Here is a 21,638-nt window from a genome sequence, read left to right as displayed (position 1 = left end):
ACCATCCTGCCTGATATTAACCTTGCCTCTCCTGTGGAATCCCTTCCCTCCTTCATGCCAACAACAGGGAGATCTTTGTAAATTCAAACTCTATCTTTTCAATCCCTGCCTAAGAATCCTGAAGGGAGTTGTTTAAAATCTTAACAAGATGGCCGGGCGGTGGTGGCGCATGCCTTTAATCCCAGCACTCAGGAGGCAGAGGCAGGTGGATCTCTGTGAGTTTGAGGCCAGCCTGGTCTACAGAGTTAGTCCAGGACAGACTCCAAAGCTACAGAGAAACCCTGTCTCGAAAAACCACACACACACAAAAAAATCTTAACAAGACACAAGGCTTTTCTCTTTGAAAAAGTTTTTGTTATTACATTTACTTAATTGCTTATGTGGTGTGTGTTCAGGCACATGTACACAGGTGCATTTGGGGGTCGAAGGACAATTTGCAGGAGTTGGTTCTCTTTCCATCGTGTATGTCCTGGAGATCACATGGGTCATCAGGTTTGGCGACAAGTGTCTTTACCAATTGAACATCTCACTAGCCCAGGGCTTTTCTTTTATCTGGTGAACCTCTTAAGCAAGCCCTCACCCACCCAACCTTATCTCACAGCTCTCCTCCTAGGCATCTCTGGACCTGTCAACTTAATTCCACCTCGATTATTCTTTCCTTTCCACACCTTTGCAGATGCCATTCAGAAATCCTCATGTAACAAGGCAGGGCAGGGCTCAGGAATATTCTTTTCTAACACTTTGATCACTGAGAAGATCCACCTATACGGTCACAGGCAGTTCAGACCCCGTGAGTTAGACACGGACTTCATATTTTCCATCTCAGTCCTTCCTATCTGGTCAACAAACCCTACTGACTCAAACTCAGGATCCTCTCTCAAATCCATCCTTGTCTCTACATCTACCTGCCATTACCCTGGTTACAGTATCCATCAGCTCTTGCCTTTTTAGTTCAGTAGCCCCTCATTGTCCTGATGTCTCCACGCTTGTCCCAATCCATTCTCTGTACGTGAGCCACAGTGATCAGGACAGATTGAACTGTGCCTCTTCCCACAGACTTTGATTTGCTTCCCAGTGAAAGGTGAGGTCATTTTCTGCATCCATGAACCCCTCCTCAACCTAGTCTCTACACACTTCCCAGCCTCATGCCCTACATCCCCATGTCCCCTCAGCCAGAGGGGATTTCAATTATCTTACACTTGAAGGATAATAAAGATACTCCCTCCAGAAGACTGAACCAGCCTTACCCTGAAGCCCTGTCCCTCACATATGCTCCCACACCATACGGGTCCTCTCCACTGTAGTCTATCATCATGGCTTCTGATTTTGTCTTGTCCTCACAAGAACCAAGCGTGTGAAGGTGAACACTGTCTATGCTGGTCCTGTGGAGTTCGTGTGCGGTCTGGTTAAGTAAACGAATGAGGAGTCTGGTCCTTCTGCTTCTCCCATCTGCTCTTCCCCTCTCATCCATCACCATCCACCTGGTTCCCCATGGCAGAGTAGAAGAAACTTCACCTTCGATTCTCCCTCTTCCTCACCCACCAATTACGACAGTGTCGTGATCCCACTCAAAATCATGCACAGATCTGCTCATTTTTACATTTGCTCTCCCAGTAATGTAGTAAGCGGTTTCTTGTTGTTACCAATACCTGGCGAGAAGGGACGTAAGGGGTGAAGGGTTTATTAGGTTCACAGTTAGATACACCCAGGGTATGTGTCCGTGATGATTCTAAATGCACTCTAGTTGGTAACTAAGATTAAGTATCATAAATCCCCCTGCCCCCGCCCTAGCTCTTACTCTTACTCTTATTTTTATTTTGTTTTGCTCTTTTGAGACAAGGTCTTATGTAGCCCAGGCTGGCCTCACACTCACTATGTAGCTGAGGCTGGAAGGAAGGGAATTACAGGTATGCTCCATCATTCCAATATTCCTGCTACCCTGACTCTAGCTTTTCTCCCTTAAATCCATTCTTTGTGCTATAATATAGGTTGGAGCAAAGATTCCTCCTTCTTGGCACTGCTGACCTTCCTTTTCCTGAGGTGGTCTGTCCTGATCACCTCAATATTCCTCAGCACCCCTGGCCTCTAACCCTCACTTACTCTGTGAAAACTGGAAGTGTTTTAAAACATCGCCAAATGTCTGTCAGGGCATAAATTTGCCCGTGGCTGAAGAACCACTGAGCTGAAAACCAGATGATGCTGACTTGAACTGACTTAGTGAGTCTCGGTGACCTAGATGGAGTTCTGCTTTCTCTGGTTGCTACATCTTTGTTTGGAACAGCCTCTCGTGTCTTAGTCACCTAACTTGGTCCTCTTCCTCCAGAAAGCCTTCTGGATCCTCTAGCCTAGTTAAGAACTTCCCGGCAGGAAGATGTCAGTCACCAGATGCTTGCCACATGGTACTGCAGTCATCAGTGTATCTGCAGCTACCCAGGCTGCAGCTGGGCCACACGGGATCCCTGGGTGAATTCAAAAGGACACAACTTCCTCAAGACCCTTGACTGTCGTTTTCAGGAATTGCCAAAATAAAGATTTGGTGGTGCATTCCTTTAATCCCAGCACTCAGGAGGCCGAGGCTGGTGGGTCTCTGTGAGTTTGAGGTCAACCTGGTCTACAGAGCAAGTTCCGGGACAGCTAGGGCTACACTGAGAATCCTTGTCTTGAAAAACAAACAAACAACAACAAAAAGAAAGAACAAAACAGACCAGTTCTGAGGTAGACCAGCCACTATATGGGACACTCAGGTGCCCTCACTAGATGATAGAGTCCCCCGGGAAGGGACTTGGCTTTATGTCCTCACTCTACCTCTAACACTCAATGCGCTGTCTGATCCTGGGTAGGGTTTTGATAAAAGTGTGATACTACATGAAAGCAAAACTATGGCCTTGGCTGTTATCACCAGTCAAGGAATTGTTACAGCCATTTCCTTAGTCTGAATAAACTAGCTGCAGGGCTCCAGATTATCCTGGAGAAATAAAAGTAAAGCTCCCCCTTCCCAACCTTGTGCCTACTAAGTCAGATTCCAAAGCTAGGGCCTGGTCCTCTCTTGAGGGAAAACTGCTCATGTGACTCAGATTTAATAAAGGTAACCAGATCAACCGGAAGCCGCTGGCTTCCCAGGATGAAAGTAACCCAGACTGTCCCCATGTCTTGCTTCTCCCTGCTGTTCATCTGTCTGCACCACACCAGGGACCGCAGAGAGAACAGAGCCTAAGGAGTCCCCTCACTCTGAGTCCTCTGGCTAAGGGTCTTAGAGTCTTTATGTTCCGGCTCAGACTTTCCAGCTAGAAAATGGAGAGCCTGAAAAGAAGGAAAGGGAGTGGGAGGCACAGAGAGAATATAAATTCAGGGAAAATATGATGTGCCTCTTAACTTTCCAAAATAGTATTTGACCTTTCTGCTTACGTAAGGGAGTTTGCAGCTGAAAGGTCCAAGCCGTGTACGCCCTATGGATCAGGCAAATTTGGGCATGTCTGAGAAGTGGCTAGGTGGATCCACCAAGGCTCCTTGCATCTCAGGGGAATAAAGTCATCCCTAAGGAATAGGAGAGTGGGCATGCATTCTCACCCAAAGTCACAGATATCTGCCCAGTTGTAACCATGTTGAGAATAGTCACCAGTGTGTCATACACTATGATAATCAAAGGAAAGGAGGTTTTAATGTACATATTATTAATAAACTTTGCAAACTAGTTCCCTTGTGATTTCATTTGGGGACTACCACAAGGGAAAGAGCAATGTTTAAAAAAAAAATCTACATTCCTAAAATTGCCATAACCAAGAGGAACATATGGCTGTGGCTTTCAGAGGGTGGGTGGACAGAGGGTTGGTGGCTCCCTGGAGGAGTGACTTCCTGGTAGAGCATGCCGGAATACATTGCCTCATCATGGCAAGGAGGGAGCCATTCCTGTAACTGGGAACCTGGACCAAGAAAAGAACAGCTGAGGATGCTACTCTGAAGGCTGGCGTGCTCAGGCTGTAGACCGTAGACACTTACTAAACTCTATGGAGGGAGCCTGTAGGACAATGGAGAGTAAGTGCCACAGGCCACAGATACGAGCCACCTCATAACATGACCCAGGAAACACCCCTACAGGAAAATGTTGGAGAGAGCAGCATGTACTACATTAGACTGTCTTGAATTTACTGGATAGCAATAAACAAAGGATAAAAACACAAGTGCTTTTCTTTCTTCCTGGGACTGGGGGCAGTTCAATCATTTGCAAGTAGCATTTCAGTGGTAATGGGAAAGCTGGGCAGTATGAGTTTCGGAGGGAGAGGATATGTGTGAAGCAGAAATCATTTTGACTTTTTATAATTTATGGAATCAATGTGTTCCCATTGGGTTTTTTGTTTTGTTTTTGTTTGTTTGTTTTATCCATTGAAAAAGATAAACCAAAATTTCAAGATTCCAACATACTGTCAGACCTGGTTGCTCATGTCTGGAATCTCAACATTCAGGAGGCTCAGGTAGGAAGATTGCCATGGATTCCAGGTCAGCCTGGGCCACAGAGAGCTCCAGGCCAGCCTGGACTACAGTGGGCAACTCTGTCTCAATGAAGCAAAACAAGGAAAGACAACACACACACCACCACTACAACCTCCGCCAAGCCCCTCACACTGCAGTTTCTCTTCTCCTGTATTAGGGACACATTCTCAGGTCCCCAGCGACGACTAGAAACCACAGACAGTACAAAATCCTATACTTACCTTATTTTTCCTATACATAAATACTAATGCTAAAGCTTAATTCATATATTAGGCACAGGAAGAGAATATCACCAATAAATAACAAAGTGGGACAACTAAAATACACTATAATTAAAATGACAGGAATCTAGGTTTTCTCTCTTTCAAGGCGTTTCCTCATCATATTGTAGTTTTGGATCGGGGTTGAGAATTACCTGGATGGGGAGGGGGCACTACCCTGCTTTTATTGGTGGGGCCTTAAAGTAAACAAGGATAGCTTGGCAAACTATGAAACCCCCTTCCCATTTTATTTTCTGAGAAATGTTGTCTACTTTCCAGGGTCACTTCTCAGTGAAAACCAAAGCATAGAGCTGATCATGGCACCCATGTATACTCGTAGACCCCAGGAGGCATATACTGAACGATTGTGAGTTCAAGTTCAGCTTGGGCTACATTGTGAATTTAGGGCTAGCCTAGGCTCCACAACAAGACCTTGTCTCAAAAACAGAACAGAACAAAACAAACAGCTAAAGATTAAAAGAAGAAAATAATCCTGGTGTGGTGGTATATGCCTTTAATCTCAGTATTTGAGAGGCAGTTGGTCTCTGTGAGTTCAAGGCCAGTCTAGTCTACATAATTCAGTCCAGGACTACACAGAGAAGTCATGTTTCAAAAAAGAAATGTGGAAGAAGAAGAAGGGGAAGATGAGGAAAAGGAGAAGGAGGAAGAGGAGGAGGACAAATTATTTAGCTGATTATCCAGAGTTTTATATAAAGTTTGGTGTTTTGTTTTGTTTTTTTCTTGGTTACTTTTCCTCTTAATACTGCTCTGGAAAGTCAAATCAAGGTCCTCTAACTCTAGATTATCTGCCAGAGATGAAAATGTCTCTACATCATTCATTCATATCTTATAGCTTTATTAATAACTTTGAGGTTGGCTTTTGTGTCTGATATTCAACTGTGTGTATTTGTTACAATGAGAATACAGATATGTTTTGAAATAGGAACTGGAGTGATTCATTAATGTGAAAACATACACTCTAAATTGCTTTGCTGACTTGTTCTCCAGGGCACCAAGCAGTCAAACCCTTGACGGCTGCAGAAAGTAGAAACCTGAAGGTTACCTGTCCTGGTTAACTGGGCTTCCCAGATCCCACCAGACCCTCCCCAGAGCTCAGGCAAGAAACAGCTCTCAGGTCAGAAAGTATTTTGAAGGTTGTTTTTGTATTCTAAAGATCAGAACTGTTAAAGTTAAATGCTACCTGGGATTAGAGAAGCCATGAATCCATATTAGCTGCCTTATGATACCCCTCAAACCCCACTGTAAAAACATTTGTTCCTTCATATTTAGGATTTCTATCTAAACACTGAAGTCAAGTTCAAATTTTAAAATCAAAAGACATGCTTTTTGCACGGTCCCGTGAGACCTTGTAGGAACAAACACTAGGGTTTGTCCTTCATTTTATTCTATCCTGGTGGAACAAATATTTGTCAAGGTAGATGAGACAAGAATATCAGTGTGAGCTTGAGGCCAGCCTGGGCTATGTGAGTTCCAGGACAGCCTAGGCTATAATATATATCCTTATCTCAAAAGGAAAAAAAAAAGCAAGCAAATCACTATTAATGATTATGTTAAGATAAACATTAAATATTCTGTCATTTAAAGTTTGAAAGGAAGATGTATTTGGGGTTGGTGAGATGTCTTGGTGAGTAAAAGTGCTTGCTCCAAGGCTGATGACAGAGGCTGATCCCCAACTCACACAGTGGGACAGAACCAAGTCCTGGAAGTTGTCCTCTGACCTCTACCACACGAATGCTCTGGTTGGTACGTGCACACCATCTGTCTTTGTCTCTATCTGTCTGTCTTTCTCTTACACACAATAATAATAAAAAGTGAATTTTTTTAAAGGAAGAAAGATGTATTTAAAGATGCCGATGTCTGGGAAGACACTGTTGTGTGTCTCCAGGCTGCATTCTGCAGCCTCAGTCAGTCTGGGTAGGAGTCATTTTGGTATCTGACAAGGACATCTGCTGAACAGAGTCTGCAAGTTTTCTGTTTTCTGTTTGCCCTCTGGCCAAAACACATACCAAGAATGAAGATCCTAGATCTTTAGATCTTTTATCTTCCTTGATCCACTCCTTCAATAATCTGAAACATGAGCTTGAAAACAAACAAACAAAACAAAACAAAAAAAAACAAAAAACCCCAACGAACTTGCCTATGGAGTACACGCGTTTCTTCCACTTTCCCGGTTTCCTAAGCCATCCCGTTCTGCTCTATAAAACTCCCCCTTAAAAACTCCAGTTGCCTAAGATACAAATCATAGTGAAAACCTTGATCCCCCAACAATCTGGCAGTCAACTTTTCTCCTTCAACGAAGTGGTTTCTACAAAGCACGAAATATTTTTCAGTTTCAAATCTCCCAAACAACAGTTGTCCCCAGAGTTTTTTTTAAAGCAACTCACCGATGAGGAGTATTCTTGGCAAGTGGCTCTGGTAGGGTCAGTCCCACAGGTCTACATTTTGCTCAGCTTTTCGTTATTTCATCAGGGAAAAGCCGAAAGTAAAAAATCTCGGTGCTCTGTCAGGTCCCAGAGCCTCATCACACGCCCCAGCAGCGGCTTGCTGCGGCTTGTTTTTCAGGGACAGTGACCTCCAACACCTTTGATTTAGCGCTGCAACTCAGTCTTAATGGTTCGCCAGCGCAGGGAACACATCACGTGCCACGCCAACACCTTAAGAGGGTGGGAAGCCTTGTAACCAGGAAGACATGAAGAAAATACTCTGCAGTCAGCTCAGCTACACGGCTGGCCGGCCGAGCCCTGCTTGTTTGTCATGAAACAACACAATGAGCCACACACGGAGAGGAGGGGGACTGATTTATGCAGCGTCCAACAGCGAAGAACCGTCTGCGCGCCTGCCTGCACAGCTCCAAATGCAGCCCCTCCCTCGCCTTAGACCGAAATTCCGGCCAACCACTCAAGAACAGTGACGTCAGCATTTCTGAATATCAAATTCATTTTCCTTTCTGTTTTGGAGTCGATTTTTCTCCACCTTTTTTTTTTTTTAAAACCCACCTGATACTTATTTTCTTCGGGTCTTTATAGGTCAGTTCTACAGAAGTACATGGTCAACGAAAAGCAGTGATTTAAATTTACCTTTCTAGCCAAGGCACAGACTGCTCTAGGCTCAGCAGAGTGAGTGCCAATAACTCTTTCCCAACATTTAACCCTTGGTTTTCCAGCTTCACTACCAGGATGTCAGCAGTTTGCTTCAAAAGTAGCTTTCAGGTGAGCCGAGTTTCACAGTCCCTAAGAAGTGCCCTAACGTGAGCGAGACACGGTTTACTCCTTCATGACTACCGGGACTTCAGTTCTAAGAACAAATGTTGAACATTGGGGCCACCAAACAGGCTATGGGCTGTCTCCCACGATCTGAGTTAAACTCACCCCTTCGGTCTCTGAGACTGAAGCTTAAGCGTCTCCTTCCCAGATCTTCTGAAGGAGAACAGCGAAGCAAAGGATGACCGGAAGCTCATTCGGGGAGAACCAGATGGTTTTTGGTTTATTAAGTTTTTTGATCTTGATGTTTGTAATTCCATAGGATCTGAGGCAGGGGGGAAGGCAAAGATTTTACATTGTTAAAATCCTTGCAGACAGGGGCTGGAGAGGTAGCTCCAGTACGGAGCGCCTGCCTAGCATACAAAGCTTCTATCCCCATCACTGAAAGAATGGCGCCTGCCATAATCCCTGCACTTGGGAGGTGGAGGCAGGTGGGTAAAAGCTGAAGATACACATTACATTTTAGGCCAGATTGTGCTACATGAGACCATTTTTTCAAAACTTCAGATTAATATACTTTTTGGTTATTTTTAATTGGAGACAAGTTATGATTACATAGCTCCGGGAGTTGATTATATCAGCTCAGGGAGGCCAGGCTGATCTCAAACTTGCAATCCTCCTGCCTCAGTCCTGTGGTTAGAGGCATCTGCTTCTATGCCTGGCTTTCAGATAAATCTACAGAAAGAAGGAAGGTGTGGCTTTTCTTTTCCCCTTCTGCAGTCTGGAAGCAGCTTGCATCCCCCCCCCCCCCCAACGTGACGCCAAGAACAAAGGGAGTTCTCAGGGTCCTGTCCTCCAGTGGTTCCGCTGGGAGAGAAAAACTTCACATTAAATCGGGGTGTTTCAGTATGTGTCACAGGCCACAGTTCTGTACAGGATTCCTTGTTAGATGCCAGCTCTGGGGGCCTTTCTCATTACATCTTATACACAGGTGTCCAACATCCAAGTTAGTAAGTCAGGGGATCCATTCATTTCATATCTTGCTGATCCAAGAATCTTTTAGAAAATATCAGTTCTTTAAAATGATGGAGTTTTCATGTAACTCTTTGATGCCAAAGAAAGTAAATAAAATGGAAATGAAACCATTTAGAGTGTTCCTTATTCTTTTCCAAAATCTATCCTAGTGTGGTAAGTGATCTATCTATCTATCTATCTATCTATCTATCTATCTATCTATCTATCTATCTATGTGTATACATATATTTGGCTTATGCATATGCATGTAATATATATGTCTAATAGCATATAGCTTTATATATGAGCCTTCAATTTTAAATTTAAGGCCCATCAACACGTACAAAGACATACCATAATCCTTTGGTGCACGCTGACTTTACAAATATTGAAGTTCAAGGGAAGGCAAAGCCACCATGGCATATACACATGGGCTCAATCTACAAATCTGAGTTTGGGCTGGGGATGTAGATGGGTGGTGGAACACTTGTCTAGCATGCATGAAGCCTGGGGTTTGACCTCCAGCACCACGAGCACCACTACCACACTTACCCCACACAAGTGAAAATCTGGATTGTTCTTTTAGGTTGATTTTTTTCATTATGAGAGTGGGAGATTTTATCCATCTGTACCTTCAGAAATACTATCACCTGTTTCAGAGTGTTACTCATGGTGACAACATAGGTAAAAGCCGTCCACGAGACTGGTTCAGTGGCATGGCTAGTTTATAGTTGTCTGTTTCTGCCACGCTCACGGGTGTCCTGTGGAAACAGGTTTCACTACCCTCATTAACAGCTTAGGACAATTGGGTGAAGTTAAGTGCCAGGCTGGCAGTCACAGCCAAGTGTCCACAGCAGGCGCCTACTGCCACCCACTGTGGAGTCTCCTGAGACTCCAGAGGGACGACACCTCCTCCATCAGCTCTCCTCTTTCTGTGTTAAACTCCCAGCTTCTCTTCTGCCTTCCTCTTCGTCATCGTCCCATTGAGGTAAGTGCTCCTGGTTAATTCTCCGCCTTTCTTTCCTTTCCATTTTTTAGAGGACAAAGTCTCATTCTGCAGCTCAGACTGGCCTGAAACTCATGACAATCCTCCTGCCTCAGCCTCTCGAGTGCTGGGATTAAAGACACAAGCCATCACAATCAGCTCAGGTTAATTCTTTTTACTTTTAAGTTTTCAGGGTGTTGACATGTGTGAGTGTAGGTGTGAGTGTTTGCGCACGGCATGTTCGTGCATAAACATGAATGTGGAGGTTGGGGAATTCTTTTTTTTTTTTTTTTTTTTTTTTTTTTTTGGTTTTTCGAGACAGGGTTTCTCTGTGTAGCTTTGCGCCTTTCCTGGGACTCACTTGGTAGCCCAGGCTGGCCTCGAACTCACAGAGATCCGCCTGGCTCTGCCTCCCGAGTGCTGGGATTAAAGGCGTGCGCCACCACCGCCCGGCGGGGAATTCTTAATTTGTCACTTTTTACCCTTCTACCTTCTCTTGGTATTTTGCTCCTATGCCGTGTGGCAGGGTAGCCAGTCCAGAGACCTCTGAGAATTCTCCTGTCTCTGTCCCCTATCCTTCACAAGAGAGCGAGGTTATAGCTTACTTCCTGTGCCCAGATATGTAGGTTCTGTGGTTTTGAATTCAGCTCTTCATACTTGAAAGGTAAGTGTTTTCCTGCTGAGCTATCTCCTTGGCCCTTAGGCTAATTCTTAACACATATAATCTTATTTTATCCTATGAAGTAGACTTTATACACATTTAAAAATGAAAAACATATTGAAGTTTATCAAGAACAAATCATTTGACCATATTCACAGTGAGCTGTATCAGGCATCTTGTCATCCACCTAAACTGTCTAGCATACCCTATAGTGCAGAGCTTAGGTCCCATATAACAGTCCTGAGCCATAAATTGGTTAAACTGTAGATGCATGGATCCATTGTCTATAACACTATACCACAAAGCAAGGGAAACATAATTCAAAGCAAAATTATTTTTTTCTCACCATTTTTTGCCATCCCCTTCCGTAGCCTGTATGTAAGTGGTGGTTTTAACATCTGGCTAACATCTGTTTCATTGCAAAATTTCTTTCTTTGAATTTCTTCAAACCATTCACCAGTTGCTCCTTGAAGCCATCTGATATCCCTCTTTGTCTTTTGAAGTTTGCTGAAATAAAACAAAAATATCAGTGCACTGTTCAAATCCATTCCTAATTAGTGGACTTGTGTAATGAGCTAAAGTTTGCATATTAGAGAGGCAGCACAGGCTAATAACCTGAGGTAAGGTCGCCCTCGTTAGAATTCCCCTTTGATCATGGTGTCCATATTTACACACATTCTTCTGGAGATGGTGCATTCTTCTGTGTATGATGGCAACCTAAAAGTTTTTGCTGGTTGTTAAAATAATCACAGAGTCAATGACAAGAAACCTGGTCGAGCAATGTGTTAAGACCTGATCTAATAAAGCAACTAAATGATAGATGTCCTAATGACATGTAGAAACCGGCACAGTCTGGTTCTGATTACTCATTCACTTATTCATTAATATATTAAATGTTTATTGAGCAACATTAACCAACTAAATGTTTATTGAGGTCCCGTGCAGGCTGTGGGGAATGTAACAGATAGGACCCTTACTCATCTGTTTAGTGGTCAGCGACTAAAGCTAACATGTAGGCTGTTAATGGAATCCATGGCCTTTGGATGATTTGTATCAACACAAAAATACAAAAGACCGTGAATGTGAACGGTATTAGTGCTCAGACTGAAGAGGACAGTGGAGTTTGAGATGGACGAAAATACCATCCAGAGAGCAAATATGTGCACCTGACTATGCCTTTGGGATACTAGGCCTTATCCTAACACCAATATTTTCCCCCACACTTTCTCTTATTTTGCTGCCTTTCCAAAGAAAAGTTGCTTTGTGTCCTTAAGTAATTCCTGTCCAGGGTAAATAATTTTTCGGAGGACTCTAGAAGTATTTGAAAATGATGGGTGTTTAGTCCAGAGGGAGATGGCCCTGGATGAAGACCCTGGATGAAGAACATGATACCAACCTTAAAAACAGATAGTTTAGTACTGATGAAAACTTTAGGATTGTTGGTTTCCAAATTTGGGAACTTCTGGTGTTTGGGGAATTATTTCAAGTTCCTGTGGCTATAATCCTTTGTTCAAGGTCTTCTGGGAAGCATACGTGTTAGGTCTGTGTGTGTGTGTGTGTGTGTGTGTGTGTGTGTGTGTGTGTGTGTGTGTCTGTGTGTGTGTCTGTGTGTGTGTGTCTGTGTGTGTGTGTGTGTCTGTGTGTGTGTGTGTGTGTGTGTGTTGTTTCAGAATAAGGTCCCTGTTATGTAGCCCTGACTGGCTTTGAACTCACAGCAATCTTTTGCTTCAGTTTCTCAAGTGCTAGGATCACAGGTTTGTGTCACTGTACCTGGCTTTAGCGTTGGGTTTTTGTATTGCTAAGAAGATAGCAAGCAAGAAGACAGTCAAATGGCCACTTTGGAGTTAAAGCCAACGAACCAAGAAGGCTGTAACTCACTCCTGCTTGAGGCTACGATACTGCTGTTTTATAAAAAATCATTTGAGAAGCCAGGGGTCATCCTGCCCAGACTTGCATTTTGAAAAGCATTAGGCAGCAGCGTCATTATGTTCAGCCTGCAGCCTACAGATTTGCCCTTGTGCCTCTCTTTTTGCTGTGGCCACCTCCTGTCACCTGGTTAGTCACCCCTGTCTCTATTGACGTCTCCTGTACCAAGAGAACAAAAAGACCCCCAGGATCTGCTTCTAAGCAATATTGGCATTTCCCTTAAGAATGTCTCTCATCAGTCTATGAAGTCCATTTTCGTAGAGCCCTCTCTAATTGTTGGTTTCCCCAAAGCCTGATCCCTCCTCTTCTCCTGACATACCCATCTTATTTCAGAAGTTACCTGACTTAGGGTGTTCTCTATGAACCTATACAGAGGACACAGCCCTCCGGCCCCCTTATAGGCTTGATGCAGCTTGAACTCGCTTGTAAAAATCATCACAGTCAGTCCACAGCGAGCACCACTCTGCTTGCACACATGTCCATCACTGTGTCTTTTCCACATTGTGGCCAGTGAAGCTAGTAATCTCTGTTTCCCTGTGAATACTCGGACACTTTGCATTCTATTCCAGGAAATAGATCTTAAAGTAAGAACTACGCTCAAGTACACACATTTACATGAATACCATGTTGTTACTAACTGTAATTATACAGGCAATGTAGAATCCTAGCAAAATGGATGCAGTGTGAAACAAAAAAGAAACCAAACATAGCATTGAATCTATGATTACAGCTATGCAGAAATGATACAACCATTTGGATAGACTAGGGAAAATTAGAAGCATCTAATCTCTTACAGTAGAGTAATTATAGGTACTGTGTCTATGGCTAGCCTTTTTGTTATATGTATGCTATAATTACAATGTATTAGAAGAGCTATTTCTTTCTGTTAAATTGTGAAAATTCTTTTACATTATCATTTTGAGAAAAGTTATATTTTTATAATTCTTACGGTGGTTTTGTTGTTGTTGTTGTGGCTTTTCCCTGTATTTTTACATGGTTTGGTAAATGTATCCAGTATACATCTGGAGAAAGCCTCCTGCTGTGCAGATCCTGGGATACCTCAGTAGGCAGAGTGGGAATGGCCCTTCCCTGAGTCTAACAGGAGAAGGCCACAAGAACCCCACAACGACACAGATTAACTAGGTAGTAATGTAACTTAGTGGTGCATGTAACTTAGGAATTCAACACACATTTGAACTCTGGGTAAAGAATGGTGAACAAGCCAAGTCCCTGTTCTCACAGAATTCAAATTCTACTGGGGTGGGAACACTGTCTGTGTGAGTCGTCAGGAAGAAAAAAGTAAAGAGGTCACAAGAGAGTGTTACAAGGGGAACTCCTCTAGAGCAGCGATGAAGATTCCCTGAGATGATGGGGTGGAAGGCAAAGGAAGAGGAAAGGCCTGCGGAGACATCCTAGGCAGAAGTGTATCAGTTGTAGACAGCGTCCTAGGCAGAGGAGTATCAACTGTAGACAGTGTCCTAGACATAAGAGTATCAGCTGGAGACAGTGTCCTAGACAGAAGAGTATAAGCTGTAGACAGTGTCCTAGACAGAAGAGTATCAGCTGGAGACAGTGTCCTAGACATAAGAGTATCAGCTGGAGACAGTGTCCTAGGCAGAGGAGTATCAACTGTAGACAGTGTCCTAGACAGAAGAGTATCAGCTGGAGACAGTGTCCTAGACATAAGAGTATCAGCTGGAGACAGTGTCCTAGGCAGAGGAGTATCAACTGTAGACAGTGTCCTAGACAGAAGAGTATCAGCTGGAGACAGTGTCCTAGACAGAAGAGTATCAGCTGGAGACAGTGTCCTAGGCAGAGGAGTATCAGCTGTAGACAGTGTCCTAGACATAAGAGTATCAGCTGGAGACAGCATCCTAGACAGAAGAATATCAGCTGTAGACAGTGTCCTAGACATAAGAGTATCAGCTGGAGACAGCATCCTAGACAGAGGCATATCAGCTGGAGACAGCATCCTAGACAGAGGCATATCAGCTGTAGACAGTGTCCTAGACATAAGAGTATCAGCTAGAGACAGCATCCTAGGCAGAGGAGTATCAGCTGTAGACAGTGTCCTAGGCAGAGGAGTATCAGCTGTAGACAGTGTCCTAGACATAAGAGTATCAGCTGGAGACAGCATCCTAGGCAGAGGAGTATCAGCTGTAGACAGTGTCCTAGGCAGAGGAGTATCAGCTGTAGACAGTGTCCTAGAGAGAAGAGTATCAGCTGTAGACAATGTCCAAGGCAGAAGAGTATTGTAGACAGCATCCTAGACAGAAGAGTATCAGCTGTAGACAGTGTCCTAGGCAGAGGAGTATAAGCTGTAGACAGTGTCCTAGGCAGAAGAGTATTAACTGTAGAGAGCTGCCTAAGTAGAGTGTGGTAATGGAGAGAAAAGTCTAAAGAGGCAGCCATAGTTTTCTGTAGCATTTGGGGTCAGGTAAAGTGTTGGGCATTTGAAGCAATGGTGCATGTGTGTGAGTCACATTGTATTTACATTTAGCTACAGGCAGAGAACAGATTCCAATGTGGGACTGAAGACCAGTCAGAATCCCTATAGAGTCCAGTAGAAAAAAGTCATTTATTTCAAACAGTTTGATGATGGTGGAGCCGAAGAAAAATAGAGAATTGCCGGGCGGTGGTGGCGCATGCCTTTAATCCCAGCACTCGGGAGGCAGAGGCAGGTGGATCTTTGTGAGTTCGAGGCCAGTCTGTGCTACAGAGTGAGTTCCAGGAAAGGCGCAAAGCTACACAGAGAAACCCTGTCTCGAAAAACCAAAAAAAAAAGAAAAAAAAAATAAAAATAAAAATAGAGAATTGTTAGAGATGGAGTGATTGGGGTTAAGGGTGCATGCCAAGGAAGACCCCTAGATTTCTAATTGATACAGTACATAGAAGATGCGATTTGTAGAGATCTAGCATATAGAGCATTAAAACAACATTTACCAAAAACACCTTTAGGGCTAATGAGATGGCTCAGCAGGTCAAGGCTCTTGTCACCAAAGCTGGTGACCTGAGTTCAGGTCCTGGGACTCCCATGGTAGAAGGTGAGAACCACCCTCCCAAGTTGTCCTCTGACTTCTACACGTGTGTCTTGATGCCTGGACATACACACACACACACACACACACACACACACACACACACACACACACCCCAAAACCTACTTGTAAAATTGCTTATTTTCAGAGCAATCACTAAATATTCAAGGTAATATGTTTTCCATCCCCCAGGAAGAAGTCATTGAGATTTCCTCTTGTAAATACTTTTGTAATGAACATACCATGCATTTTTTTTTACCTCTTTGGTGTTTCAGACAGAAATATAATGATGGGGCTAAAGAGTCAATACATTTTTGTGATTCTTTATACATAAAACCAAAATGCCTTTCAAAAGGTATTAATCAGGTGACAAGGTACAAGCCTACCAGAAGACAGTCTTAGAAAGCTAGGTACAATTATTACAACTGTTCTTATTTTCCTTATGTAATATTTTAAGGGTACTGTATAATTGTTAGTAAGTATTTTTGCTTTGAGAATTTTTGTTTTCTGCTTAGTAAAATATGCTACATTTCTAAGAAATGAATTTTGAATGTTTTGTGATTATACTTTGTGTTTTGGCAATTACATGCTTTTTAAAATTTATGAATCAAGTCTTCTCCTTTGGAATCAGACATTTTAAAAAGTCCTGATTTTTCTTATCTATTCTAAGTATTTAACCCAGGTTTTTTACTTTTATTTTGATTAAACTTTGAAGGTTGGGCCTTAAATACATGATTCTAGCTAGGTATGAAGTAGGAATAATCTTAAATTTGTGATAAAATCATATTTGTTTCCTGAAGGCAATAAGAAACAAAATTCAGGAAGCAGAGATACCTACATATACAATAGGAGCATGATTCAGAACAATTTTAGAAACGTTTAAATAAAGTTCAAGTATGCCAGGGGTGACTAGGGGCTGGCAGACAGGGCAGTTGGCTGAACAGGCATGGTGAGGAGCCAGGAAGTTCAAGGTTCAGGTTGTCAAAGAAGGCACTGTGTTTACTGGTAGAAAAAGGAAACCAGAATTAGTTCTGGCATTTGAAGCAAGGGCAGTGAAGGTGGAGAAACTCAGCATGACGTGAAAGTCTGCACTCTAAGGAGCTAGCCTTCCCAACCCCGAGTAGGCGAGAGTTTGTGGACCGTGCAGTGTGATTTGACAGGAAAGAACACAACATCCGTCCAATCCACATGGTCTTGAGGCAAGCATTTACCTCTAACGTTAAGATATCGAGTAAGCCCACCCTGAACAAGTAAGAAGAATCCCTGAACATAAAAGCAAGGGCACAGTGACCGGTGAAACGGGTCAGACATTTCTCTCTCGGCTGGCCTGGTTCCCGCGGAGACTTTGGGAACTCAAGGAAGCTCCTAGGCAGCGCTCAGGAGACTCATCCTGCTCTGCTTTGTACTGCACTCGGCAGCCAATCAGGCTGTACTGTCGTCCACTTAAGCCAATCAGAAGAACCCAGGGTTGGAAATGACATAGATGGGGGCAAATTACTAGGACACAGCTTGTCTGCCTAATTAGCCCTGCCTGACTCAACATAGCACAAGGGACGGCTGTCTACACTGCTAATTTGTTTTGCCCTCGGGCTCATCAACTAGACTACATTAGATCAGGTCGTTTCTTGCTGGTCCAGCCCTTCGTTCCAAGTGCCCAAGTGCCCTTCACTCTGCCCTGTGCTGCTTAAGACTCCATCCTGGCACCTCCTCACCCTGCCACACACTAAGGTTCCTCTTCCTGGGGGAATGTTAGTTTTTCCTGTAGTCTGCCTCCTGAAGCTACGACAATCATGTCCTTCAGCTCTTCCTTGTCTTCCATGCCTGGACCCTTGATGGCCCTCCCTACTCACCTTTGTATTTTTTTTTTCCCCTGAGGAAGTTTTTTGGCCTCATCTCTCTTCATTGCTAATCAAATTCTGGTTCTTTTCTTTTCTCTTCTCTTCTCTTCTTTTCTTTCTTTCTTTCTTTTTTCTTTTTTTTTTTTTTTTATAAATATAAAGTCAGAGTCTTTCTACATAGCCCTGGCCTGGCCTGGAACGCATTCTGTAGCCTAGGCTGGCTTGGACTCAGAGCTCCAACAGCCTTTGTCTCCAAGTGCTGGGATTAAACAACACCTGGCTAGGCTCATTAGATGGTATAAAGACTACAGGACCAGGGTCAGGTTCCATATGAATGACCAGGGTTAAATATTTAACTTTCTTTCTTTCTTTTTTTCCATTTGTAAGACTTTGCCTCCATAATTTCTCTCCTGCCTGAATACATATACACTTCTCACTGTGACTTTTCCACTCTTGCTACCAAGAGGCAGGGGCTCTTCCACAGCCCTCTGGAACCTGGGCAGACCTACTGCTTGTTTAGACGAACAGAACATGGTAGATGTGAAACGGGAGACTTCCAAGCCCAGGCCTCAAGAGATCTTGCAATTTCTGTCTTCTCCCTCTTGTAGCATGGAATCTCATTGTAAAGGAACCTGGGCTGGCTGGTATTTTTGAGAGAGAGAGAGATCGTCTACAGAGAGACCCCGCTGAGAGCCATCACCAACTGCCATACTCAAGGGTAAAGTTACCATTGAGATCCAGCTGAGCCACTAGAGCAGAGGAAGGAGCACAGGTGAAGTGTCCGGCTAAGCCAGCCCAAATGGATGCCCCAGTACCGTAAGCTAGTAAATCCAAATGGTTTTAAGCCTTTAAGTTTGGAGGCTTAAACTTAAAGACTGCACAGTAGTGAAGGGCACTTGCTGCTCTTCCAGAGAACCTGAGTTCAGTTCCCAGCACCCACATTACTCCAGGGAATCTAACACCCTCTTCTGGCATCTCTGAGCACACTCACACACATGTTGTACACACACACACACACACACACACACACACACACACACACAAATAAACATAAAATGAAATCTTTAAGATAAAGAACAAATAATAAAACTAAAAAATAGATACAGATGAAATATTCTTGGAGACACCATATCTCTGGTTTAAAGTTCGTGGTTCAAAAATGTTCAACATTGCTATGTAACATTTAAATGGGTCATCTTATAAAGCTGACAAAGATCTGAAGTCATAATATTTTTAGTCTCCTTGTCTGCAGGTGTAATAATTAATAATGATGATGGTAATGATAATAATAATAATAATAACAACAGCAGATATGTGTTGAGACCCTCCTATCTCCAGGTTTTGTTATTATTGTTACTAATCACCATGGTAACCCTGCAGGGCCTCTCACCTGGAGAGGCTCCTGCAGCCAGGCAGACCAGGCAGACTGGAGTACTTGAACTGGGTATGAACTCAGGTCTCTGACTCTAAAGCCCATGTCTCCTGCTGTGACCTTACTGCCTATATCATTAACGCCACTGGGAAACAGTGCAATGCTGCAAGCCTACAGTGACATTTCCCACAGATGTTCTTGACGAGAGGGAAGTTATAAAAGTTTAAAGTCAAACAAGTCCTCGGAGCAGAATGTAGAGATTATAGCTATAGATTGTAGCCTTGTATGTCAGCATGATCTCAACGTTTGTCAAGGCCACTCCCCCTTCTTCTTCTTACTGCTGTTCTCTTTTATTTTTACCTCTTTACAGACACATCTCCCTCCAACTTTCTTGCTTCTTTGGCGGCCATCACGTGCCGCATCTTTCACAGCTGACCTGCCCACACTGATGGTCTCACACAGCTGCTTCTTTCTTCCTCACAGACAGACACCCCGATCCTACCAACCTTCTGTCCTAGACCTTAAACACCTCTTGCCAGGGACTCCACAGTGCTCCACCCCATCCCTGCCTTACAGTCATCAGTGAGCCCCAGAATGAATTTCCCAACTATACTGCATCCTGTGAAAGTAGATTTGTCTGCCCGTTCACAGGTGGTCCAACAGTCCTAAGCTTTTCCTCCCACACAGGAATTCTAGTTTGTTTTTGTTTCATACTGTCTGCTAACCACAACACACAGGAGGCACACATGTACAGGATGGAGCAGGAATTACATACTGAGACAGAGACAAAATGTCATGATGGAGAATGGGTCAGTATACCCAAACAAGAACCTTTTCAAACCCCCGAGTCCCTCGGACAGACGCACCATCTCAGCGAGGAGTCACCCTTTGTCTCCCTGCTCTAGAAAGACAAAGCGTCCAGGCATAGACTTCTTATGGGCTCACCCCAAGGGAGAGCTTTCCACCCTCAGCCAGGAGAAGGCCAGGGGAGGCTGACAGCCTCGGGATTCAGTGGCAGCACTCACGACTTGACGGTCCAGCGTCTGGTCTCTCCTCTCCCTGCTGATCCTTTGAAAAGGTTATTTGAGAGCCGGTGTCTCTGACACCAGAGCCCAATTTTTGGTTAGGCCCAAAGCCAAGACACAAGGAGGGGCAGAGATTAGGAAAAGCAAGCAGATGTATTGAAAAAAAAGAATGTGTTCTTTTGGTAATGGCAAGGTTAAACCTTTGGGGAAGTCTGGGAAGAAGTTCAGATAAAGAGAAGGTAAACTAAATAGTAAGCAGTAACTATAGCAAAACCTTAGAACTCAAAGGGCAGCGACACAATCGCCCCGGCATTCGGCCAAGTGAGACAGAACAGCCCATTGAAACCTCTTGAATGGCTGTGATCAAGACTGCCCATTCTCAGATAAAAGTTTTGTTTCTGTATTTTTAAAACTGATCATTATCAGTTTTAAAACTGATTTGTTTCTTTGTTTTAATATGGCACAAAGTTACAACAGAAAGAAAACACGAAGGACCTAAGTAAAAAGAACACTATGTACTCGCTACCCTGATTTGGTTCTCATCTAGCGACCCCGCCCCCCAAATTACTCTAAAGAAGGTGCTGTGTGAAAGTCTGGCTCTCCACTGGAGGCTGGCTGTCCACTCAGGGTTATGTAAATTCCTCTTGAAGCTGTACGGGCCCTTCTGTCTTCTGAGGTTTATGTGATATTTTTTTAAATTAATATTGTTTATTAAAACCACTTCAGATGACACCTTGTACTACTGCCATTCTTGCCACACCATATTTAAGTATTTGGCATGTAGTTGTCTGGATATGTCACCAGGCTGTCAGATTCTTAAGAACAGCATCTTAGTTAGGGTTTCTATTGCTATGAAGAGACACCATGACCACCAGAACTCTTATAAAGGAAAAACATTTCATTGGGGTGGCTGACATTTTCACAGGTTTAGTACATTATCATCATGGTGTGACATGGTGGCCTGCAGGCAGACGTGGTACTAGAGAAGTAGCTGAGAGTCCTACATCTTTCAGGCAACAGGAAGTGGACTAAAACACTGGGCCGTATCTTGAGCACATATGAGACCTCAAAGCCCACCTCCACAGTGACACACTTCCTCCAACAAGATCACACCTACTCCAACAAAGCCACACCTCCTAATAGTGCCACTCCCTTTGGGGGCCATTTTCTTTCAAACCACCACAAATAGGGACTGTGTCTCATTTACCTGGCATCCCTTAGGGTCTAGTGTGGTGCCCCCTGATTAAAGTCAATCAACATACATTTTTGTTGTTGTTGTTCAGTTTGAGTGATAGTGAAAGCGTTCTGCAAGGTCTGATTTTTTTTCTTTTCTTTTTTGTTTGTTTGGTCTTGTTTTGTGACAGGGTCTCATTATGTAGCCCAAGCTGGTCTCTAACTCATTATCATCTTGCCTTAGCCTTCTGAGTTCTGGGATTACAGGTATGAGACATTATGCCTAGCTTTTTTTTTTTTTTTTTTAGACAGGGTTTCTTTGTTTAACAGCCCTGGCTGTCCTTAAACTCACAGAGATCCACCTGCCTCTGCTTCCCGAGTGTTAAAGGTGTGTGCCACCAGGTCTGGCTAAGTCCAGCTCTTAAACTTTCTTAAAAATTTTAAAAGATTTATTTTATTTTATTTATTTATTTATTTATTTATTTATTTATTTATTTGTTTTTTCGAGACAGGGTTTCTCTGTGTAGCTTTGCGCCTTTCCTGGATCTCGAGCTGTAGACCAGGCTGGCCTCGAACTCACAGAGATCCGCCTGGCTCTGCCTCCCGAGTGCTGGGATTAAAGGCGTGCGCCACCACC

General features: G+C 43.6%; 1 protein-coding gene across 2 annotated transcripts in view; it reads right to left on the bottom strand.

Annotated features, from left to right (window-relative positions):
- The window catches only part of Exph5 (exophilin 5), a 75,890-nt gene that overhangs the window by 24,720 nt on the left and 29,532 nt on the right, over positions 1 to 21,638 (bottom strand). The window contains exons 2-3 of one of the 2 annotated variants that reach the window (XM_052760393.1): positions 10,976 to 11,136; positions 8,138 to 8,294 (exon numbers count right to left, since the gene is read on the bottom strand). In XM_052760393.1, the coding sequence (XP_052616353.1) occupies positions 8,138 to 8,294; positions 10,976 to 11,136 (318 nt within the window). Of the gene's footprint in view, positions 1 to 7,153; positions 7,645 to 8,137; positions 8,295 to 10,975; positions 11,137 to 21,638 lie in introns of those variants that run through there. The other variant, XM_052760395.1, reaches the window with a different exon arrangement.

The sequence above is a fragment of the Peromyscus californicus genome, unplaced genomic scaffold (assembly GCF_007827085.1).
Source record: "Peromyscus californicus insignis strain IS unplaced genomic scaffold, ASM782708v3 Scaffold_11__1_contigs__length_118956290, whole genome shotgun sequence".
Taxonomy (NCBI): Eukaryota; Metazoa; Chordata; class Mammalia; order Rodentia; family Cricetidae; genus Peromyscus; species Peromyscus californicus.
This window is presented reverse-complemented; position numbering and strand designations above follow the sequence as displayed.